Source organism: Drosophila subobscura, chromosome A, assembly GCF_008121235.1.
Source record: "Drosophila subobscura isolate 14011-0131.10 chromosome A, UCBerk_Dsub_1.0, whole genome shotgun sequence".
Classification (NCBI taxonomy): Eukaryota; Metazoa; Arthropoda; class Insecta; order Diptera; family Drosophilidae; genus Drosophila; species Drosophila subobscura.
The window spans coordinates 13,130,278-13,155,196 of NC_048530.1; the positions used below are offsets into that span (position 1 = coordinate 13,130,278).

The following is a 24,919-nucleotide window of genomic DNA, read 5'->3' on the forward strand; positions in this document are numbered from 1 at the left end:
CTGAGCACGTATCCCCTTACATATGTATATTGACGACAGACACACAGCCCCTCCAACGTTTCCAAAACTCCTCAGCAGGCAGAAATGTCAGCATGTGAGAAATATAAGTATATAGCTTTATATTTATGTAGATACTTCCAGTATTCTTTCAATTAAATGGAAATTTTGAATGTATTTTTACATTTCAATAATTCACAGCTTTCATTCCATTCTGCAGAACGCAGTCGCTGGGAAATATCTTCACACCTGCTGCAGCCTCAACTGGTGCGAGGAATAATAATCTTTCCATTTATAATTATAATTATAAAAGCCAAATTTCAAATAATTGTTTCCCAAAGTAAATTCGAAGATCCCTTCTACGCTTGTGTACTAGAAAGTGTTCATACTTTCTATTCTATCTGCCTTCAATTGATCGATAACAGCTTCAAATTCTCTGCGTTTGTTGCGTGAGTCATTGCCGAGAAAGCGGGCACACAACACAGCGAACAAATGTAGGTCAAGGCGCTTGATCTGTCCATCTCTCTCCATCTCACTCGCTCGACCAGCAATCGTGTTCTGCAAAGGGGTGCGGGATCGCTTGCGCTCTGCTCTAACTGTATTCTCGCTTCTTCTTTCCTCTGCTCATTCGTTGTTTTTTTCGCTATTCTCACTCACGCGCACCATAAAAATAGCAAAAACAAACTCGAGTGACGAGATTTACCGTTACATTTACTGGTTTCCCTCTCTCTATCAAACACTCATGCTGGCAAGAGCCGCAGGCACCGAAACGTAAAACAACAAAAAAGAGTCCCAAATTGCGGCACACGCGGGACAAAAAAATGCAATCTTCCTGCTGCCCATCCAAAGAGCCATGGCAAACTACAGATTACGGCCCATTATATCGACCAAGAGCTAAAATTTCAGTCCTAGGCATTATTTCACCAACAAATTGTTTTATTCAAATATTTCACGGAAGTTTCGAGAATGCGGAAATGCCGCCCGTCACTTGACAGTCTTATAGATATATTCTATCGATACATCGAATGGTTAATGTAACGATTAAATTTTATTTTATGATTTTATTTTGACGATTTGCTCACTCCACTCGAACACCCAAGATATTGTGCATAAATATATTAAATAAATAATACAAAAATAATAAATAGTAAAAAATAGATAATAATAATCGTGCGCTCAAAGCGCACAATGAATCGGAGTCCCACCACCAACGATCTGGCAACCCCAGAAGACGAGACTTGAGTTTTTAGTCAGAATTATTTGTGTTGTTCAGCTAAGTAAATGTAAGAATTGAGAGAAAGAAAATTAAATCATACGTGTCTCTAGGTGCTGATTCCGTGCGTTCCTGATGCAATAATTTACGTACGTACATCCATTATTTCTGTGTGATATTTGCACCAGTTGGTGACTTACTTATAAATTTACACACGCAGCAAAAATTCCAGAGTCAGAGGACACACATACACACGGATGAATTTGTGCACACATTTTTATTAACCAAATATTTTCCATCGTTTTCTGCGAGGTAAGTCATACATCGCTATATCTTCCAAATTTAATCGGTTGCTAGATTTTTATGTACAATTGCCTCCGATTTGTAATTTGCTCTAAATTTATTTTCTTCGAATGAAGTACAAATCAAACATACACATACATACATACATACATACAATAAAAGTAGAGCCATTCTTTTTGGAATTGTGAAAAGTGGAAAAGTGTTAGGAATGAGTCATTGCAAGGCATTCGGGTCTACTTTTTGGCATTTCTTAACTTTTTACGAGTGGCCTCCATTGTCGGATGAATCCACCCCAATCCGCGTGCAAGAAACATACACCCGATGGAATTTCTCGAGCAGAAGGCAACGATGGAACATCACGTGGTAGATGTTGAACAGTTTCTCGGGTTGCATTAGCATCATCCGCGCTCGCTACCGAATGGTTGCAGTTCGATTTGGTGCATGTTCCGTTTATATTTTCAGTGCACTTTTTTGGCCACGGTGGCTCGTAGCTTGCAGCCGGCACAGTCACAGGCGCAGGCGCTACCTCAACTGATTGCTGATGCTCCAGTTCGGTCATCTGATCGTGTTCGTTTCGATTTCAACAATCTCTTTTGTAACCTGCCCTTTCAAACACAAGAAATTTAACTGATTTTATTATATTTTATTTATTTTTGTTGTTAAGATGGGCCTGAATCTGAATCTAAATCTGTTGTCTGCTTGTAGCTTCCACCCGTTGTGCCGCATTCTCCATCCTGATGGCAAGTTGTGTGCTTTTTATTGTTTTACGAGGCCTTGCAGCAGCAGCAGCTGCGTGGCCAACTTGGACATGGACTGCTTGCTGGTGGTTCCGAGGCCGTGGCCGAGGCCTGGCCAGGGCCCGTGGGGCATGCTTCTTGTTGCAGCTGCAACAATTTCATAAACTGCTGATGATGCCACACACAGCGCACAAAGTTTTCAGCGAGCTGATAAAGAGCGTTCGTTCCCCTCCCCATCCCTCCCCCTGTTGCCTGCTGATTCCCTTCTGCCAAGGAGGTATTCCGGTCAGTCTGCTTCGTTTTTTCCGTCCTAGAGTTCTCTCAACGTTTAAGTAAATGGCGCCAAGATGGACATGAACGAGGAACAGTTTAATATTTAATATCCCTCCGCCCGGCACTCATGTCCTGCCATTGCGAGTCCATATTATTTGATCAACAAGAACTCTTGAAGTATTGCTCTGGAGCTGGGGCCAAGCGAATGTCGTGCAAGGCTTGAAAGTATGCTGCTGCTGCAGACTTTAGGTACGAATTTTTGAAGATATTTTGGAGGCTTTCCCAGTAGCCCAAGAGAATTTTCACAGAAAAATGTCAAAAGTAATTTCAAATAAGTGTTTTAAAATGGCGAAGGCTTTCCTGGTTGACTCTGAAATTTAAATGGTTTTACAGGACCTTTGTGATGCACTCCGCTCACAAGGTATTGCTTATTGGAATGAACCAAAAAACTTTTGATTGCAACTGCACTTTTGCTCCCAAGCCCCACATCCCCTCCCACCATTAGGGCCGCCTTTTTTCTTGCACTATTTTGATGTGCTTTGCTGGGCTTCTCGTCTTTCGCTGGTTTCGCAGTGGAATGTTTTTTGCATTCACATTTTTTGCATAATTTGATTTTCCTGTTTTCGCATGATTTCAAAATAGACATGAAAAATTCGACGTCTTCTGGTTCTACCTCCCACCCTCCCACAATGGTAGCCAAAAAACAAAATACAAAATTTTCCGTTTCGTAGAAGAAACTTTTCACTAGTTGAACTTCTTGGAAGAAAAGTTTTCTGCGTATTTTGTTGCTGCTGCTCGTTTTTGTCTTTTTTTTTTTTGCACTTGCCATCCCCAATCATGAACAACAAAATATCGCCACGGACTCTGAGCTATGGGGCGTGGCAGAGGGAGGCGATGGAGACAGAAGCCGGATGAAGGCACGCCCCTTGCATTGTAGTAAAATAAATATTTGCATGTGTTGTGCATATAGTTTTTTAACATACTTTTCCATTGAAATCTCGTCGTCAATCGATGCCTTCTGCCGCACATGCCATCTGCCAATACCCTTTCCAGAAACAGAATAATGGGATATGAATACATATGTACATATGTACGTACACATGTGCATACACATGTACACATTTATGTATGTAGGATGTACAAAACCCATTCTTAATTATTCTGAATACTATGTTAATAGACTCTCGCATTAATCGATTTAAATATATTTGAAATCAATTGAAACCCGACGAACTTCCAAGGGTATTCTAGAGCTTTTATATCCACTTTGTTTTTCCAGGGACTAGGGACTTTGCAAGGATAGTCTGTGGTGTGGGTGTGGGTGTGGCCTTTGGGTGGCTTTCGGGTTGGTTCAGGGGTCAAGTGTCCTTCGGAGGTGCATCTCGTGTAAAGTGCAATTGATTGCCGTTTAAGTGCGTTTTCATGTTGCGTGCATTGAATTTGCCCTGTCATATTTGCTGTTGCAAGTTTGCCCCTCCTCGTCCACACCCCCCACCGCCCCCCACATTCTCCCTGCCAACCGTTCCAGATGGTTAATCAGTCAAGTGACGTAAGCGAAATTATTTATAATGCACGGGGCACGGTTGAGTGGCACAGGCAGGGCGCACGGTGAGGGCTGGTTCTGATTTTGATTCTCGAGCAGCTTCTGGATAGAATATTATTGCAACATTATTGTTGCAAATTGCACAAATGAACAGCAAGCCCCAAGGCGGCTATAAATATGGCAAACCAAGGCCAAGGAATATTTGAAAATACAATTTATTTAATCAGAGACATTTTGCAACTAATTATGCTCCTTTCTATATCAATCTGCTACTCTAAAGCAGTTGGAATACTCATCGCGGTGTCAATTTTCTGCAGAGAAATGGTCTGGTTTCGAGCAACCGGCATTCTTGAATTTGTTTCTACGTTTTTTGGCTATGACAAGAATCTTTATGGATTGCTTCTGTGAGGCAATGGGTGTGGGGCTTGTCTTATGGGGAGACTGCTCCTTCTGCGTTCTGCCTCCTTTGCCCTTATGCCACCTGTGCGTGCACTCAATCATCCCGTGGCCTGACATGCGGATGAGCCGCTCTTTAAGTCGGCTTCAGCTGGGGCTCCTGCAAAAATGCCTTACAAATGCTAATTCATAATCTTAATGACAATGAGACCAGCCGGCAGACAGGTGGTGGGGCGCCGCACAGAAGGATGCCACACAAATCTCAAATAATTTGCATATTCCGCAGCCAAGGATTGGGGTCTGCTTTGGGGTTTTGGGGTTGTCATAACTCGCACGACATTTATCTCAATTTCACGCACGCTAAATACTCACTATGAGCAGCATACCCCTCCCAAGCGAGACAGAGCGGCAAATGTTCGCAGTACAAAAAGAGACAGCAAGATTCACTACACTACAACAAATGAAACATGGCAAACAATTGACATTCGAAAATCAACTTAGAATTCAAAAGGAATACTTAAATCAATATTTTTGGACGATCTATACAAAAATATAACGATGAGTGGCTCCCAAATGTACTTTTTCTTGGCACGCGATTTTCGCTGGCTCAAATTCCATTCCACTCGTAAATTCCCTTCTTAGAATGGCTGCTCTGTACCCTCGCTGGCATTGCAATTGCTGCATTTGCCCAGGGATTGTGGGGGATAATGAAAGTTTGTGTTTGAGGTAAAAGAGAAACAATCCTCATATTACCTTTGTGTTGAACTTTTCGCCAAACTTTAATGCTGCTGCCTTGTGAGGTTCATTGTTTGGTTTTGCTGGTAAAAAAAGAAGAATTTTTCGAGTGTATCCAGAGCACACACACAAGCACACAAGGACATACAATGGCGCAGGATACTTGGCATAATAATAACCGGGACAATATTCTTGCCGCCAGGACCTGCCCGCGTCGTGTCTCTTGTCTCCTGCCCCATGATGCGGCCTTGCCATCGCCTTACGCCTGCCGTCATCGCTGTCAACGTGGTGGCATGCCGCAGCCCCCTCTCCACTTTCTGTTTAAATAATAAACTAAGAAAGCTTAGCGCTCAAATGCAAAGTTAAATATGCAAAATACACACGCACACACACACGCAACGCCCCACCGCTTCACCCACCCACTCCTCTGAAGCGCCCTTGTGGCAACGGAATGGGTACAGCGTTTTCCCTTTTAAAAAGTGAGGAAACGTAGGATCATAAGCCGCTCAGCAGCTCGTTGAATGTATTTAAGCATAAATTTCAATTATGCACCAAATAAAAGAGAGAGACAGAGGCACAACACACATGCAAAGAAAGAGAAAAAGAGACAAGAATACAGAAAGGAAGGGAGGCAAAGGAGCTCTAAGCCGCTGCCATTAAAGCCGGCAAGCTACCGACTATGGCTTAAAGGATATTCCATCTTGTTATCCTCTTTGGGATACCCTTTTGCCCCCAAAGACGGGTGCATCCTCTATGTATTTTTCAGCAATTGTTTTGCACATGTGTTCAAGGACTCGCGGATATTCCTGATCTGCACCGTGCACCATTTCGTACCCACGAAGATCCCAAGAGTTCTTAAAGCTGTTCGGCCAAGAGTATCTAATGGTTCGGCTTCGAAGAGGAGACATCATTATGTGCCCATTCTTTGCCGCATACGAAGGCAGCATTTAGCATTTTTTTGGTTCGTGGGAGGAGATAAGGAGAAACGGGGAACTGAAGAATGGAAATTCGCAATCAATTAGCATTAGTGGGGCTCGGGGTGGCACGGTGCACAAATGACCTCGAAAGGAAAATGACTTTCTACGGATGGAAGTGAAATATGTCCGCCAAGTGCATGGGATGCTCTCAAGGATTATGCTTTGGATCCATTTGGACACGATCCATCACGGACCTCACTGAATGTTTTCTCCTCTGTAATTCCTTTGATACAGAAATAATCATATGTGTGGAAAATCAAACTAAATTCCTCTGAATGGAGGGCTGCGCATTATAACAGATTAACTGCGCTGTTAACACCAAAGGCTTAGCAGCCTGTGCCCGCTTTCGTTTACAGCGCACTGTTAACGCCCCATGGCAGCGCACTGTTAACGATCTCTGCTAGCGCCCTGCGCGAATCAAAACCTTGTACCGTATAACTCTTAAAATTTAGAGCTTAATATCATTAGTGCTCAGTATAACTCCAAACCTGCAAGGGGAAAAGTTTGTGCCAAAAAAAAAACATCCAAGTGTCATTTCTGCAAAAACGAGCAAGATCCAACGGTCAACCCATACAATCCAACCTAAAGCTTCCTAGGAAGCGAGGAGGGCGGTATTGTTTAAAATTCTCCAAGATGCGAGTGCCTCTCGAGTGCGTTTTCAGTGCATTTTCATTTTAATGAGCAAATTGTGTCTCCAGGGCAACGATATATGTATGTATTCGGATGGCGAATCCTTTATCTACGGACTGCAACGTTGAAACTTGCCTCCTTTGAACTCCTTGCCTTCTACCTTCCACCTTTCGTCTCCAATATGCCATCGGAGGGACGTTTATTGCTCAAACACCTCCCTGCGGCAGCGAGAACTCAAAATCAAATTACATGTTTAACAAACAAACCACTTGCATGCCACCGGAACACTGCCACACACGCACACACACAGAACGCAGGACGCAGGACGCAGGGCACACACCAAGCCAAAAACATTATGCATGCCGCATGCCACTTGCCACTTGCCCCTTATTGTATGTAGAGCTCTTGGCCGCATATCGCAATCATAAATGCCCCAATGCGTTATGTTTGGACTAATTATTCAACATTAATTCTAATTTGATTTGTTTATTTTGTATAACAAAATGTGTTTGCATTTTGCTCTCTCTCTCTCTCTCTCTCTGTGTGTTTGTGTGTGTTGCAGACAGCAAGAAGGCAGCTCCCTACGCGCTCGACACTGCAGCAAAATACCCGCAGAAATCCAGGATACACCCACACAACACAAAACTAAGATATCTCCCCCGATTTCTGACCACAATATTCCCCACAAGGCTATGATGCTTCCTCCAAAATCAATCAAATTCATCTTCGGACTGCGTTTTCTTTTAACGTCCACAGAAATCGATTATCCTGTAATTACTTTCGGTTACTTTTTTGTTGGCATGACACAGGATTTAGTTCTGCAAAGCTTAAATATTGACTTGTTCTGCGCTTTTCTCCTTCAATGAGGTGTCCCTATTTATTTCTCTCAGTGTGTGTGTGTGTGTGTGTGTGTGTTGGCTTGGTGTTCGGGTAAAGGGCAAGTAGTTGGCATGGGTGTACGGGTGTGTAGGAGTTTGTTGTGCCTGTTGGTGCATGGCCAGAGCCCTTCGAACCGCTCAGCCCCAGCCAAACCCCTTGATGGAAATTCAATAGAATTTTGTTTGGACCGCAATTAAATAACACTCGTCATTCGGCCGTCTATGTTCATATGTAAATGGGGGGCAGGACAAAACATTGCTTAATGCTCATTCGTGCACACATATCGGGCTATCAATACGTGTGCATATAGTGCACCGATAAACCTTGGAAAAGCCATGGAACTGGGATTCGAATTCTTGCCATTACCTAAACGTGTTTAGGTGTAACTTACTCGACTATGCCCGAGTTGACTAATCCACCGGAGAGTTTTTCGCACAGCAAACAAGCCTAAAGGGAGAAATGACATACAGGACTCGCCCCCTGAAATTGGCGTTCATCATCATTCAAGGCATTCGTCGCAGCTGCAAGTGGCATCGCCAAATGCCAAATGCAAACATCAGCACAACAGACAGCAGCAAACACCGAACAAAACGCGGCATGGATATGTACATTTCGACCCTGAGATACCCTCTACTTGAATACCAAGCATATCCTTGCATACCCCTCGAATGCGGGATGGAAAAGGAACAAGCCCTCAGGGCTGGTAATAGGGTTGGAATAGGGAGGAGTTCATGAAAGTGTGTGGGTGTTTAGGGACTGTTTTCGCTGGAGTCCATCCTCCAGAACTCAAGAAATCCTGAATGGAGTGAACGCTGTTTGAATAAGTGGCAATGCGTAGAATGTACAGCAGCAAGTGAGTTTGATTCTTCCAGCGGCAAGCCAATCGAGTTCCACAAACTGATTTCCTACTGATTGATGCCGGAATGCCGTCCCATCTGTCTCGAATTAAGTGCACATTTCCATCCATAGCATTAGGTAAGCAAGGCAATGTTTTTTTAGGGATAATTGTGAAAGACTTTGCCCACTAAGGGGAAAAGAAATTGCTGTTCCCCCATTTTTAGCTCAAATCGTCTGCATAGATGCAAAAGCTAATACCACAAATTAAACACACAAAAATAAGTCCTGCACCTGCACTCGTCAACAAAGAAGGAAGAAAGCTCATGGAATTAGTTGAAGCACATTGAAAAAATCACTCAGTATTTGAATTATAGAGTTCCCGCTCATGAATGCAGACTGTGGAGACTCCAATTAAGTGGATAACCGATATGCTGATCGACAGGATGCGCAACCTTCGCAACCCTTCCTTTGTCATTTTCCATTTTCCGTTTAGGTACTGTCTGTGGGTGTGGAGAATGCATCTTCTATTTAGGGATGTGCATGTAGGGATGTGTGTGTAGGTGTGGTGCAAATGCTTGCTTTTTGGGTGTGGTGTGGCAAAGAGCAATGCAAATGATTTAAGCATTGGAGCCCACAATCGAGATAATGAAAGACAAGCTGCATGCTGCCACAATCTCCCCGAGGAGGTAAGCCAACATTGTGTTCCCCCCCTCACTCTCTCTCTCTCTCTCTCTCGCTCGCTCGCTCTCTCAGTGTTGGGTGGATTACACCGGACCCTTTGCCAGTACTCCAGACCATGACCCATATAAATAGGGAATAGTTTTTGCCAGCACCACCACAGGAGCCACACCAATGGCAATGGATGACAAAGGCCAGGGATGGGGACAGTGAACACTCGGTAGCCAAGACCACAGATCCACCTCCCTCCCTCCCACGCGCCCTGCTCCTACGTGTGGTGTGGCTGTCTGGCTGGTGAGGGCTGAGGTGGCGTTTACGTACGTACGTTAGGGGTATTTATGACATTTTGTAATGGAAAACCGCAAGCGTACTCTAATTAGCAAATACAGGGGAAGGCTCACACACATACAAGCAAACACACACACACACACACACACACACACACGCTGGCACGTGCAGAGCATCTTTATTTGATATTACGCATACGCCACGGATGACAATGGTTTTTGCGAGTTAGAAGGAAGGAAGGAAGGCAGGAGGCAAGAATGGGCAGCCCATTGCATACCATGGACTCTGGTACCTTGTCAATGCCTGCTCCATGCCCGACCCCAACACTATGGGGAATTTCACCCCTTTTTGTTGGCAAGAATTAATAACTTCCAAGCCAAAGAATATTTTTGTATCTATATTTAAACGTAACATTGAATATTAATGATTTTTGGAACCATCGCGGCTTTCAGTACATAATTTTGGGATAGTTTTGCAAAAGGGGTTTTGGCCAGAAAAAGTGTTGAAATTGCCCATAGTGCACAAGAAGCAGAAAGAAATTTTAATGAGCACACAAGAAATATGAAAGCAAAAACACGACAGCTGGAGAAAGGTCGAAAGAGATGGATGGGCACGTCAGCAGAAGGAATGCATGGGAGGTGCCTGCTGGTTGTCCCAGAGTCAGCATTCAGTTGCGGAGAGCATTTTTTCTATCTATTTCCGATGAAGAACTGCAGATGACTGCAGGGACAACGCTTAAGTCGAAGTTAAGCTAAAGGGAGCCATTAATACAATGCTCCAAGTATATCCAAGGTACAAATTTATAAGAATATACGGATAATAGTCTCAGGCAACAGGCAACAAGGAGTGAGGGAAGCTCCCTTTTGCGGCAGGACACTCCCTTCGACAGTTCTCAACGAATGAAGCTTTAATGAGCCACAGAGGAACACACATTTTTGTCAACTTCTCAGTTGATTTATTGCGACACCTAAACCCACACACCCACACGTACACATGCACATATTTATGGCACTTTATGGTGTTGTACATCTGGGTGGATCGGTGGGAGCTGGAGGAGCAGGAGGAGCTGGTGGGGTGGCGGGATTGTAGCCAATTAACGCTGCTGTTGCTGCTGCTGCAATTAATTTTAAATGCAACGCATCAAAACTAATTGCTTAAAACTGAATTAATTAAAAAAATACAAACAAAAATACAGAGAGAGAGACAGAAAGAGCCGAATAGGCGGATACCCTCGAATGGTATTTGTGGAAACTATCGAATTAGATTGTATGGAGTGGTTCCTGCCGTGTAGATGCTGAAGGGCAAAGCCTCTCTGAATTCGTGGGTACCCCACAACGCTGCCGCCCCGAAGTGAAGATCAAGGAAAAGGCAAATGGAGGAGGGCAAATGAGGATTGGGGCTGTGGGCGCACTGGGAGGTGAAGGAGCGACAAAGTATGGCGAGCGATGCGAAGGCGCCATATTGTTAACAATTCTGTGTGCATACTAAACTGGCGGCCCCCCCCCGGAACCACACTTGCCCCACAGCAGGGGGCACAGCATGCAGCATCCAGCGGCAGCTCCCCCGACGCTGTGTTGTGTTTAATTTCTTTTTGCTGCCGTTGCTGCTGCTGCTGCTGCTGCTGCCACTGTTGCAAGCTCTGCTGCTCGTGCCTGTGCAACATCTACTTCTGCCACTGCTGCGTGGCATGCAAATGAAATGTCATACAAATTGCAACTCTGCTGCGATGGTCGCAGCGACGCTGCGTTGCTGCAGCGCTGGCAGCGGCGTCAATGTTGCAGCTGCCACACCATGGACCATGCCGCCTCTGCCACCGCTGTCAACCGCAGCAATGAAGCAGCGACGCTGCGCGCATATTTTCCAAGATTTCTCTTTTTTTTTTAATTTTAGAAAAACGCAGACAATTTTTTTCTGTGGTTTATGCTGCTGCTGCTGCTGCTGTTGCCTGGCGCTGTGGCAATGTTGCATAAATGAAAACGGGAATAGAAAATTGCACGGAGGCTCGGCACCACACACACACACACACAAACACACACAGAAACACACACATAAACGGACACACAGGCCTCCTGGGAGAGAGAGGAAAAGCGAAGGGAAGGCGGGAAAAGCCATGGAAAGCCAGAGGAAAATCCCGAGTAAGGTGGTGTGGAAAGCCACAGGGACAGAGAGTCAGAGGCAGCGGCAGCGGCAGCGGCAGTGGAAAAGCCAACGACAGTTTAGAAAATGTGCAAACGTATTAAATTTCAGACGCCCAGAGCGGATCCATTGGAACCGAAATGAAAGAGGAGTGAAGGCGTTGCGGTCACCCAATCCCCGTGGGCGGACGCACCACACGTGGCACCGCGCCCCGAGTGCCACTGTAACTGTAGATGCAGATTGGAAATGAGGTTTTGCGGCGGGGACAAGCTCAAAGGAAAAGCTCGACGTCCATCCGATTGCTTGAGACAACAAAACAAAACGAAACGAAAGCTGGATAGCATGTGGCAGTGCTCCAAAAATTAATACAAGGAATGAAGTTCGTTTTAAACATCGCTCTGTAGAAGTATTTCTTTGCTGTTATCACGAGAGCCGTGAGCAGACTGTTAACTGAGAGCGGTAACAGCGCCGTTGCTCTGTGCCGTTAACAGCGCCGTTGCTCTGCGACTTACAGCACTGATTGCTCTGTGCCGTTAACAGCGCCGTTGCTCTGTGACTTACAGCACTGACTGCTGGTAATTGGAAGGTTCTTCAATCAAATCCACATGGCTCGGGCGCTGGCTCTGCTGCTGACTCTCCACTGAAGGCTCTTCCTCCTCAATATCCTCCCTTCGGTATCTTCGTACGCCGTCCCTTGCCATTCGGCCAAATGGCCTGTAGAAACGGGAATGCTGCCACTGCATCTGCACCAGATAGGAGTAGGCCACCAGCTCAAAGTACAGACCGAGGACTGCAAGTACAAGTAAGAGTCTGTTAGGAGGGACATCGTGATGGCACTGGGTACAGTGGAACCTACTCAGTAGCAGAGAAAGGAAAAGTATTTCGTAGTAGCAAAACAAACACGTTCGCAGGGCATGCTGAACGATGAACAGGGGGCACAGCAGCAGATGCACCACATTCGCGAAGAGATAGATCCTAACGAGACACTGCCATTCCTGCAAAAGAAATCTCCACTGACATCACAGACTCTTCCCCTATGGGTGCCCAGAAGCCATACCAGCAGAGCGCCAACCATCAGCATTGCCGATCCGATGAGGTACACCATGTAGCCGAGACGACCAATGTACAGCAGCAAATTACCTGCGGAGAGAAGGGTGAGGGTGTCCACCATCAGTGGGCATTAAGTAGCCCTTTCCATTTACTTTCCCCAAACAGCAGGCACATCGCCGAGGAGCACATCTCGAAGAAACCCATGAAGCAGCAGCCCACCCGCAGATCCACACAGAAGCAGCACTCCTTCAGACTGTGCCGCAGCCTCTTCTTGCGGCGCTCGTAGGAGACCTCCCCCCAGTTCGAGGGCACCCCAAGAGGCTGCTCCAGCTCCAGCTCCAGCTCCAGCTCCAGCTCCAGCTCCTGCTCTTCGATGTCACTGTAAGAGTACTCCGGCGTTGTCTGCTCCTGCTCCTCCTCGACAAGTTCAATATCGCTGAAGGAGTACTGGGGCGTTGTTTGGGTCTCGGCTTCCAAACGAGGCCTAGGCGGTATTTGAGGTGTCGTTTCACCGCATTTCGACATGATGTTTCCAACAAATATCCGCTGATAATGGGCCCGAGAAATGCTTTTTTTAGAATTTTGCTTTGATTTGTTCCCCGACAATTTCACAGATTTGTAGCCTGCTTTCTGTTGATTGTCGAAATCAGAAATAATTCTTTGGATCTTCAGGAATATCTTTTCTACACGTGCCCTGCTCCCTGCTGCTGCTCTCTTTTCTTTACCCCTAAAATCACTTCAATTTCTCTTCATGCAAAAAAGTTCTTCCTGCTGTTGTTCCTTCCAGCAGCCTTTGCCCAAAAATTCTTGTCACATTTGCAACATTTGGGAGCGCATGATTTGAGAAGGGCGGTGCGGAGTGCCGAGTGTGGTGCGGGGTGCGGTGGGGTAGTGGAAGATATAGTGCCAGCTTTTTTGGTCACAAAACCCGTAACCCCAGCAATAGCCCCTGCCCCTGCCCCTGCCCATGCCTCTGTTCCTTCCACAACTTCCGACATGCACTCAATGCTCTGGCTCTTGATGATGATGTTGCTCCAACTTCTGTGTGGACTGTGGACTGTGGACTGGCCTGGACTGCTGATGACCACAGGACATACACCCACACACACAGCCACACACTTGACAGGCACCACATAGGAGCAGCAGGAGCACCAGCAGCACACCCTGTGCCTCTATGCCACTGCAAACCCCATCTGCAGCAGCGTGCCACAAGCTTCTGCATGGCTCCCCAACTCTTTTGCATCCATCTTTAAACCTCCCGCAATTCTCCTGGCATCTCCTGCCTCCTCCTGTGGCTCCTAGTCCCTCTATCAATTCAAACAATGTGACCAAGTGCGTGGCAAAGTTCTTCCACATTTGGACAACTTTCATCGGACTCCTGCCAACCATGCCCTTGCTCTCAATTCGGGGTCCCATATGGTGTCTCCTGCCCACCCTCCTGTGCGTGTGTGTGCGTGTGTGTGTCCAAAGAGGAGCGGCCAGACCCTGCAGGAGAAAGCTGATCAAAATTATTTGAAGCTTTTGCAATTTTTGTAATTAAGCGAACAAAGCCAAACATTTGCTCAGGCATTTTCCCATCCATCTAGCAGGAGGCAGGAGGAGTCGGTGGCAGCGGAGGAGGATTGCTGCTGGGTCGGGTGCAGCTGCAAGTGGCAGCTGAAAGTGCCAGTTTTATTGTTGCCCCACTGTTAGTGTAGCTGTTACCCCGCACAGTTGTTGCAAAAGTTGCCGGACAACTGCCGGACAACTGCAAAAACTGCAGCATGCAAATCGAAAAATAATTACAATTGCGCAAAGTTTTAAAACGAACAGTGAAGAGACAACTGTGAGCCCAAACCCATTCTATCCTGCTCCCTGCTCTAAGGGGGGAAGTGTCCCTGATTTCTTTCCGTTTCCGACAGACACAGACAGAGACGGAAAGGGAGAGAGAGTGTTCAATGACCAGAGATGGTGTTCACATGTGGCAAAGAAATAGGAAAATAGCAGACACAGCAGGAAAGTATGTGAAGTATCAGGTAAAGGCAGAGGCAGCGGCTGCACCGAAAGAAATTCGTGGCAAAGCCAAAGCCCCTACAATAAACATAGAAACAGGAGACATCATCATCGGATTGGTGGTATTCGAGACAGCTGCTCTGGGCTCTAACTTCCGCGCTCCCCTAACGACTTCTAAGAGATTGCTAAGGTAATTGCCTTATCTGTCAATTTAATATAGTTCCAGGCATTATCTTTCACATATAATGTTCTAACCCCGTTGAATACCCCTAGAATTAGACAACTTCACGAGTTTTGTTAATGATCAAAGAGATCTTTGCTTTTTAATGTATTTCGCAGTGTAGCAGCATTTTCTCGCAGTGTAGGGAGCAGAGTTGGATGTGTCCTTGAGTGGATATGTACATACTTACATAATTATATGCTTTGGCAGTGCATTTTGTAAGGCAGTTGGAGGGTTAGAGGGATATAGGCGAGGGGAGGACTGCTTTGCCCCCAAAACCCCGAATTTCGCATTAGACACACATTAAAACTGTTAATGCGTTTGTCTCTTTCTGTCTCTCTCTCTCTCTCTCTCTCTCTCTCTGTCCCTGTCCCTGTCCCGTGGCAGATGAAAACTTTGAAAACTCATTCAGTGTCATGTAGATTTTTCGTATTTTTATACCCGGTACTCGAAGAGTAAATAGGGTATATTGTATTTGTGCACATAACGGTTGTATGTAACGCACAGAAGGAAACGTCTCCGACCCCATAAAGTATATATATTCTTGATCAGCATCAATAGCCGAGTCGATTGAGCCATGTCTGTCTGTCCGTCCGTCTGTCCGTCTGTCCGTCTGTCCGTCCGTCTTGTTGAGCGCCTGGATCTCAGAGACCATAAAAGCTAGAGCCACCAAATTTTGCATCCAGACTTCTGTATGCTCACACTGCTACAAGTGTATTTCAAAAATGAGCCACGCCCTCTTCCGCCCCCGCAAAAGGGCGAAAACCTCCCAAATCTACAATTTTAAAGATAAAAGAAAACTAAAAACGCCATTCCGTAGGGAATGACCATATCTATCTGATCACCAAATTGGGATCCGATTGGATCATTATTATGGCCACAATGAAGAAATTAAGTTGCAGTGGCTAAACCCACCCTGTCCAGCAGCTTTTGTTGCTTTTACACATTCTCTCATTCACACTCTGCTTCGCGCAGTGGCAGAGGCCTCTTCCCCTGACACGTCTCTGACTCATCCTCTACCACGACTCTGCCGCTGCCTCTGCCCTGACTCTGCAGTGTGTGTCTCTAGGGGAGGGTGGCGAGCTAAAGGAGCGTGTTGGCGTGAGTAGTGTTGTTGATGTAGATGACAGATGAAGAGAAAATGTAAAATTTGACAAATAACCGCTAAGGTGCAGATGTAGTACTGAGTACCGGGTATAAGAGTTGTGACGCGGCTTAAGACGCGTCTCACAACGTTCCTCCTCGTTTTACTTGTGCCCCTGACGAAAAATAATTGTTGCCTAACTTTTTGGCCAAGCTCATAAAACTGTGCCCGTGCCTCTCGCCCAGCCTCCAAGCATCCAAGCCTCGTCCTCCTGCCAGCACCCATTATTTGGGATCTCCTCTACTCTGGGGCCCCATTATCCGTGGCAAGCCCCCCTCCGGGTGCCACGAAGGCAGTCGACAGTCGGCAGTCGGCAGTCTGCAGTTATCCCAGTGTTGGTGGCATTTTAAAACTATTGTTCATTTCAAGCATCAAGAAACTTGCCAAATTGTTGCTGAAGCGCCTGTCGAAACTTTTTAATTTTGACGCCCTGGCAGGTGGTGTGTGGCCCTGACCCACGGCCACTGCCAGGGGTGGTGCAAGGAGTGGATCCACTGCCACGGATGGGGCCAAGCGCCCTTCAATCTTCAGCGGGAGTAGGACAATTCCTAGGTGTTAAGATCGTGGATCACTGAGAGATCACTGATCATCACTACCGAATGTTATTTTTCCATCATCATTAGGTGGACATTATTGGGTAGAGACAAACGTTAAAGCCTTTCATTTCATATATGAGGGATTTAATGGGAAAGAGAGACAGTAACAGCGTCTGCAGAGTAACGGAACGCAACAGAGTCTGTTGAGTTAACAGCGATTCCGCGTCTCTAGAACGAACAGAGCTACGAGAGAGAGAGCGAGAAAGCGGTGAAATATGTACGTCTAATTTAAAATATCAGATTTAGGCCCTTCAATTATGAACAAATTCGATTTGTAGTGTATGTTTCATGTCCTAAAAGTACATGATTGACCAGCACCTTTTAATCATTCGACTCCAAGCTAATATCGCGTACAATCTGGAGACTAATCTCATTTGGGTTGCCATTTCGTGCTTCCCTAACATTGCTCATACGCGCCATTAGCTATGGGGAAAGAAGAGAGAGGGATGTGCCCCCCAATGTGGCACTTACTGTGGCACTTGTGCGACCGAACATTCCCCTTCGTACAATGGACGTGGAAAACGAAGGCCCAGCCCGGCATCGCCTTTGATTCAATTAACTTTGTTTATCGCGCATAATGCATGGATTATCAATATCAATTGACATCAATTTCGGTTACTGGGGTGGCCCAATGACCAAATTACCAAAAGAATCCTAACAGCATCTCGTCGTCTGCAAGGCGAAAATGTTTGGACAGCGTTTTTGTGCTGAGGCATTGAAAAGTTTTCCCTTGTTAATACACTTAACAGGGGCCATTGGGAGTTATGGAAGCAGAAAGGTTCTTCCAGAGTAGATCCCAAGGATATCCAGCAGCAGCTGACTCTTTGATTGATTCTGAAGGGTATCTGAAGGTTCGGCTCGGGCTTATCCATGCCACTTTTTGCGGCAACCATGGCTGTGGCAGCGGCTGTGGCATTTCAATTAAATCCTCCCCCATCTAATTGAATTGAATGGAAATTGAATTGAACCCTGTCCACTGGTCGGATGTCCATGCGTATCTGTGTCTGTGTGGGTCCACTTAAAGCTGACCCTATGACCCATTAAATGCTCTCCTCGCCCTCCCTCCGGGATCTTGTCCGATGTTTTGATGCAGTGCAAAAGAACACAAAAACAGAGTAATTTTAACTTCAACTTAAGATGTGGATGAAGTTGATTGCTGCTGACATGGGGAAAGCCAGAGAGAGCGAGAGCGAGAGAGACAGTGAGTTAACTTTTTATATGGCTTTAATTGCCACAGCGCCACACACCCACACTCAGATAATTAAAAAGTTTTCTTCCTGCGCTGCGTAAAGTGAAAAAAATCATGTTGCCATATTCTTGCCCTCCCTCCGCCTCCGCATCCGCGTTCCACCTGCGCTCAGGGCGACAAAAAGGGGAGGCACACAAGGGGATCGGGTTGAGGTATGGAAATCACGATGAGGCAATGTCTTTGCGGGGATTAAGGTGGAGAGGAGTCACCGCATCCAACTTGCCTCAACTTATGCATTATTATTTGCCTCCCCAACATGACATTCTTTGCACTTTCCACGGTGTGTGTCTACGCCCCGCTTTCGTCCAGGGTACACTCAGGTATGACAAACTCAATTCTGGCATCTAGCATCTAGGATCTAGCAGGCTATGCATTTTCTCTGTATACAAATATAGTCAGTAAGCCCACAAAAATTCATTCGCTTTACAGAGAGCAAAACAATAAGAACACTAAATTTTAACGAAAAAATATTCAGTTTATGGAATTCCATGCTCTGGCAGACTCCTACTCGAAGAATTAGGTAAGCGAAAACTATATTATTATCTAGGAAATATTGTCGTATAGTAGATGGTAGATACCTGCGGTCTCTGTGCTGCAGCTGCTCCTCTGGACTTGTCTTAGGAAGGCTTTGAGCATATTTATATGTGCGAACTTTCAAAATGAATTCGCAGCATATGTACATAAGAATTTTTGGCAACGAATCTTCACTGATTCGGGTACACTCAGGTATGGCAGTCTCAATGCTGGCATCTAGAATCTAGCAGGCTATGCATTTTCTGTCTGTAAAAGTATAGTCAGTAAGCACAAAAAGATTCATTCGCTTCTCAGAGAGCATTACAAATAGAACACGAAATTGTATCGAAAAATATTCAGTTTATGGATTTCCATGCTCTGGCAGACTCCTACGCGAAGAATTAGGTAAGCGAAAACTATATTATTATCTAGGAAATATTGTCGTATGGTAGATGGTAGATACGTTTGTTATTGTGCACTTGGTATGTGGTCAGCCTTGAGGTGTAACTGAATGAATGCATAATGCAAATTAATTCACAAATATCAGGTGGCTGCCATGCCATGCGCAGACTTTGCCTCAAGAAGTGGCCATAATTGCGTGGTGTGCCAGGGCATTTGGTTTATCTACAACCACTCGTTGGTGCGAGATGAATGCTGTTGTTAGATGCCACTTGTGCAGGTTGCAGGCTCCTCCTACAACTGTATTTCGTGAGGTTTTACCTGTGGTCTCTGTGCCGCAGCTGCTCCTCTGGACTCTTCTTAGGAAGGCCTTGAGCATAATTGTATGTGCGAGTTTTCCAACAAATTTCTCAGCATATGTACAACATTTTGGCAACGAATCTTCACTGGTTCACAGGGTAATTTTTGGACAATGAAAACCCTTCGGCTTTCGGCTCTACTCCAGGGTGTATCCAAGTCGACTTGTAAGCCGCAACCGTTGCCATTTCGTTTCATGTTGTGCTCTTTATGGCCGCCGCCAAAACCAGCCCGAAGAATGAGAGAGAGAGAGAGAGATGGAGATGGAGAGCAAAGCCAAAGTCATTTCGACAAAGTTCACATAATCAAGGCATCTCTCCCTCCCTCAGTTACTATCTTCCTCTGTCTCTGTCTCTGACTCTGTTTCTATTTATGTCTTTCCTTAACTCATTCTCAGCTTTTGCTCTCAGTCGGATTTCGACACATCAGCGACGGCGACGACCACGCCGCTGACGTTGGCAGAGCGTTGGCAGAATGTAATTTGTTTTATGGTTTTGTAACCGTTAGTTTTCCCGTAGATAAATGCACGCATACGCAGGCTCTCTCTTTCTCTCAAGTGCATTTTCGGTGCAGGGCAAATTTATGCAGCACTTCGTCACGTCAAGGCTTATTATTGTTAAAGATTCTGGCATTGCCTTTGCAGGCGCATTTCCACAGAATAAGTTTTAATTAAAATGAAAATCAAAATCTGTCTGCAACTGCCTCGCAGTCGGGTAGCAGTCTGCCCGTCTCTTGGCTCTGCTGCAGGATGCAATATATTAACTAATTTGCATTGCATCTTAAGACAGTTTGCACCTTCTTGGCATTCCTAATGGGCATTACAACACCTTTCCGGGATGCTAACGATACGTTTAAGGACTTGAATGCACTCCTGTACTCCTCCTGCACCCTTCCCCCGGCAGTTCAACTGCCGCTCTTTGGCCCCTTTGGACTGTGAAGTTTTTGGGGTGGTGGGGGCTGAAACGTTTTATTGCCTTCATATTTTCCATGTCCTGGATGTCCCAGAATTCTGCCATAAATTGCACAAGCCTTGCACAAATGAACCGTACACTGGAGGAGTCAGTGGAGGAGCGAGGAATGAGGAGAGGTAGCGGGAGAGATAGGGGCAGACTTTCGAGGATACACACCGATGCGCATACATAATTTGAATAACTCACAAAAATGCACATTTATCGCATAATTCTGTCGTACATCAGAGCGGGTAAGGACCCACAGACACACACTTACGCAGGACCCTGCCATCCGCATCTCTCTCCTTATGTTGCATGGTTGGGAAATCTAACGTGCACATGCAACCTGCACAGGTTTCCCGAGTTCCCTTCTGAATGGATTCACACAGGTGTAATACGCATTCATGGGGGGCTGGTCTGCTCTGCCACCGACACCGTTCCCAACAATGTTTAAATTTTGACACTCGCTCCGTTTCCATCGGACACAATGTCCGAAGGCAATGTGCCAGCATATGGTTTGATTGTGGGAGGGTAAATAGAATTAAAGATGTAGGACTCTAATGCTCCCGCTGTAAACGGTGCACAGACTGTTAACGGAGTGTTGGCAGGCTGTTGGCTGCGCGCTTGCTCTGTTACAGCCGCTGCCCAGAACATTCTGCAGAGACCTTTAAAATTTAATCATTAGCAAAATATCCTACGGTGAAATATGCTCGACCGCGATTCATTTAATGGTAATGTCATGCAAATGTCCTGCAGACAGCCGATGCCGATGCCGAAGCCGATGCCGAAGCCGCACCCAAGCCCAAAGCCAATGTCCGTTCTGTTCGTCTCTGTCTGTTAATTAATTCCTGGGACACACACGTCATAACCAGGAATGCATTAAGTAGCCCGCACAGTGAGTGCATTTGTTATGTGGTCGGACCCAGAAGGGGAATTATAATACATCTCGTCGTTGTGCATCTCCACGAGTGTACGGGTGCATTCATGTAATCGTGAATATCAAGTGGGTTAATGCCAGGAGCAGACCTTGGGCTGCAAGGCCCTCCAAGACGTGACCATAATTGTGCGGTTTGCCAAGGGAACTTTGCCATTTTCGGACCACGACAGGGTTGTCAGAATCAGAATCAGATTCAGGTTCAGATTCAGATTCAGGTTCAGCCCGGGTTCATGTCCATCAATCTGGTGGGTGTGTTCCAGCTGCTCCTTCAGCTGGAGGACTGGATGGTACATGGCCTACAACAAAACATTACATGACAAAATCATTGCAACCATTTGGAATAGTTATCGTTCCATACTTCCTACATACGAGTATGTACACCTCCGGCTGCTCCTCCTTCCTTCTGCTCTTTCTTTTCCTTCTGCTTATTCGTGCTGTTGCTGCTGCTGCTGCTGCTGCTGGTGCCTGCTTTGGCTCTAGGAAATGGCAAAAGCTGTAAAAAATTTGCATTTTTATAACAACTTAAGTCAGCAGACGACGACTTTACTTTTCCGAGCACTTGAACTGGTTTTTCCTTTACCCCATACAAAGTTTTGCATGCGTGTCGCTCTCCCACTCATCCTGACCCCGCCGCCTGCATATCAGCATAGCCCAACCATACAGTATGTATGTATGAATGTACTCCCCCCCTTTGCACCATCATGTGTGTGTGTGTGCATTTATAATAGCAGTTATATTTATGAACTAGAGAAGAAAGAGAAGAGAACGTTGTACCAAAAAGCCAGCAAAAATTGTGTCCATTTTGCAATTTGCCGCCGGCGCGGCGCACACCAGGCAAAGTGGTTGAGAGCGGATAGGGCGGAGAGGGGCCCAAGGAGCCGGACAAGGTGGCGCTGGGATAAGTGGAGACATATGCATGCATCGGGGTGGGGTGGTGGTGGATGCGATTGAGAATGAACTTCAACGAGAGTTAAGTCCTGCCCCCAATGGCAGTGTCTTGCAAATAAGATCCGAGTAGTTTCTGATTGTTGCCAAGCAACCATTGGAAATTCACAGTTTAGTTAGTTAGTTAATTGAAACAGCATTTTAAATCTGTAATTTAGTATTTTGAAATTCCTGGACAAACTATTTGCTCTTCTTTTTCGCAAAAAAATGTCGCTGAACGCTTAGATTTCAATATAATTTTAACATTTTTACAGTTTTGTATGCCAAAAGTTAATCAGAAATATATTTTCCAATTGGTTTACTGCTAAATGTACATACATAGCACTGTTAACAGCCACAGATTACTTAGCATCCTGTTACCGCCCTCCGTTAACAGTCTGTTACCGGTCTCCATCAACAGCCTCTGCCTGCTCCCTGTTACAGTGCACTGTTAGCGCGCTCTAAGAGCGATCCACGCGGATTTCGAGCGCCCTTAGCGTGTAAGCTGTTCCAAATATTTTGAGTTCCTTAGTCCTAAGTAAACATAACCCAGAAATGATACAATTTTATATAAATGCAAGGCAACAACTGAAGTCAGTGCCTCTAATTGCTTCCTCTTACTCGATCAATATTATTTTAATGCATCGGAATAATGATTTGTTAATTTCCTACTTCTCTTCTCCATTTAGATTCATACTGATTCTACGAATAATACAGATTCACTCCCCCAAGTCAAGGAGGATATCAAGGAGCAACAACACTCAGAACATTTGTCGTTTGTGGCGTCAAACCACTTGGAAAATTCAAAATGGATTTGCTGGCCATTGGACAGTCGGTGATCGTTCAGCGATCGAATGGGGAAACCCACACGGCCAACATCATTCGACTGAATGCAGAGCGCGAACTCGTGACTGTGCAGTGGACTGATGCGGATGGCGTCAAGGGGAAGGATCTGCATTTGGGTCGAATTATTGAAACGAATCCACAAATATTTGCTCGCAACGCGGTCGTTCCGCCCGCACCAACCACAACTCTGCCGCAGCCGCAGTCGGAGTCGGAGTCGCTGCCTCAGCCGCAGTCGGAGTCGGAGTCGCTGCCTCAGCCGCAGTCGGAGTCGGAGTCGCTGCCTCAGCCACAGTCGGAGTCGCTGCCTCAGCCACAGTCGGAGTCGCTGCCTCAGCCGCAGTCGGGGTCGCAGCTGCAGAAGGAAGAAGTGACCACACCCCCAGCCCGTGTGCTTCCGGAGGAACTCGCGAAGCCGGACACAGAAACTTTGATTCGCTATTACCGCAAGCGGTTGGAGTTGCATCCGCTCGTGGCGGTGGGGTTGTCGGGACCCATGAAGGCCAGCGGCATAATGGTCTGCGTGCGCAAGCGTCCGCTCAACCCAAAGGAGGTGGCCGCGCGCGAGGTGGACGTGATCAGCCTGCAGCCGCCGAATATGCTCGTGGCGCATGTCATGCGCAGCCACGTGTACCGAGATCCCATCTTGAACCACCAGCACTTCTGCTTCGACCGCGTCTTCGGCGAGGATAGCTCGAACGCCGGCGTATTCAACTTCACGGCTCGCCCCCTCATCCGCCACATCTTCGAGGGCGGCTGGGCCACGTGCTTCGCCTATGGGCAGACGGGCAGCGGCAAGACCCACACCATGGGCGGAGTGGTGGAGGGAAAGAATCAGAACGTGATGGACAGCATCTATGCCATGGCCGCCAGCGAAGTGTTCTCGATTCTGCAGGAGCCAGAAAGTGCCCAACGGAACCTGCGCGTCGGCTGCAGCTTCTTCGAGATCTACAACACGAAAATCTACGACCTGCTGAGCCCCGGCAATAAGCAGCCGCTGCGCATGCAAGAGAACTGCCAAAATCAGATGGAGGTGATGGACCTGCTCGAGTGCCCGACGAGCGGCACCGCCGAGGTGCTGGCGCTGCTGAATACGGGCAATGGCGCCCGCGCCCTGGGCAAGACCTCGGCGAACGAGAAGTCCTCCCGCTCGCATGCAATCTTCCAGATTGTCCTGCGCAGCGCCGACTCCCAGAAAGCGTATGGCAAATTCTCGCTGATCGATCTGGCCGGCAGCGAGCGGGCTGCGGATAACTCCAGCTCGGACAGCCAGACGTGCACGGAGTCCGCGGAGATCAACAAATCCCTGCTGGTCCTCAAGGAGTGCATCCACGCGATGGGGCGCAAGGACCCCTACATACCCTTTCGCGACTGCAAGCTCACGCAGGTGCTGCGCGACTCTTTCATCGGCAAGAACGTAAAGACCTGCATGATAGCGACTATTGCGCCGGGTATGCGCAGCGTGAACAGCACCCTGAACACCCTGCGCTACGCGAATCGCGTCAAGGAGCTCAAGGTCCAGGCCCCGGTCGTGCCGCCCATGCCGCCCATGCCTCCCCCGACCTCCCAGCCGCCAAAGGCCCTTGAGTCGGACGCCACTGAGAAACGCCCAGCTGCCGATCCCATAGGCCATGTCCCAACGTACACCGTTAATGGCCAGATATACTGTTCGCTCTGCTCGCAGCCTGTGGCCTGCATGCCCGTCCTGTGTCCCTATTATGGTAAATCTAATAAAAAACCCCAGTAATGGCTCAAGCCTAAACCAAACGACTTTAATTCGGCAAACCTTTCCCAGCGGAGAGGGAGAGAGAGAGCGAGAAAAGTCCTCTTGAAATATGCAACAGCCATCGTCCTGTGGACGTTTTGTCCGCTGGACAGGATGGAAATAACTTGATGCGGACGCATGTAGACACTGCTAATGCGCATTGTATGCGATAAGTTCCAGAGCCCCGGAACCCCAGGCGCCCTCTCTCCATCTCTCTCTCTCTCTGTCTCTGCCTGCCCCCATGGACAACTTCCGACAGCTTCATCGTGGCACAGTGCACTGTGTTGGGTGTGCAGAGGGCAGCGCTCATCCCATTGCTGGTGCTCGTTGGTGGGAAGACATTTTCGGAGCCCCCATG

The 24,919-nt window shown here is 46.8% G+C and overlaps 2 protein-coding genes across 3 annotated transcripts; one reads left to right on the forward strand and one right to left on the reverse strand.

Moving 5' to 3' along the window:
- Positions 1 to 1,229: 1,229 nt before the first annotated feature.
- On the forward strand, positions 1,230 to 24,543 carry LOC117895343 (kinesin-like protein Klp59C). The gene is made up of 3 exons (XM_034802924.1): positions 1,230 to 1,359; positions 1,431 to 1,522; positions 22,643 to 24,543. Exon 3 carries the CDS (start codon positions 22,762 to 22,764, stop codon positions 24,541 to 24,543), a length of 1,782 nt encoding a protein of 593 aa, XP_034658815.1. The 5' UTR covers positions 1,230 to 1,359; positions 1,431 to 1,522; positions 22,643 to 22,761.
- On the reverse strand, positions 12,003 to 13,242 carry LOC117890633. 2 transcript variants are annotated; one of them, XM_034795585.1, is made up of 4 exons: positions 12,825 to 13,242; positions 12,680 to 12,762; positions 12,479 to 12,617; positions 12,003 to 12,412 (listed from the first exon to the last, which is right to left on the reverse strand). In XM_034795585.1, the coding sequence occupies exons 1-4, from the start codon at positions 13,195 to 13,197 to the stop codon at positions 12,180 to 12,182; spliced, it is 828 nt and encodes a 275-aa protein (XP_034651476.1). In that variant the 5' UTR covers positions 13,198 to 13,242; the 3' UTR covers positions 12,003 to 12,179. The 2 variants fall into 2 exon arrangements, with proteins under 2 accessions (XP_034651476.1, XP_034651483.1); XM_034795592.1 differs by having other exon boundaries at positions 12,003 to 12,432.
- Positions 24,544 to 24,919: the final 376 nt, after the last annotated feature.

Excerpts from the sequence above, each read along its gene's own strand:
- LOC117890633 (XM_034795585.1), bottom strand. The coding sequence starts at position 13,197 with ATGTCGAAATGCGGTGAAACGACACCTCAAATACCGCCTAGGCCTCGT. Across the intron at positions 12,763-12,824 it reads GTGCCTGCTGTTTGGGGAAA|GTAATTTGCTGCTGTACATT; the intron begins GTAAATGGAAAG and ends TTCTCTCCGCAG. Across the intron at positions 12,413-12,478 it reads TTTCCTTTCTCTGCTACTGA|TCCTCGGTCTGTACTTTGAG; the intron begins GTAGGTTCCACT and ends TTGTACTTGCAG.
- LOC117895343 (XM_034802924.1), top strand. The coding sequence starts at position 22,762 with ATGGATTTGCTGGCCATTGGACAGTCGGTGATCGTTCAGCGATCGAAT.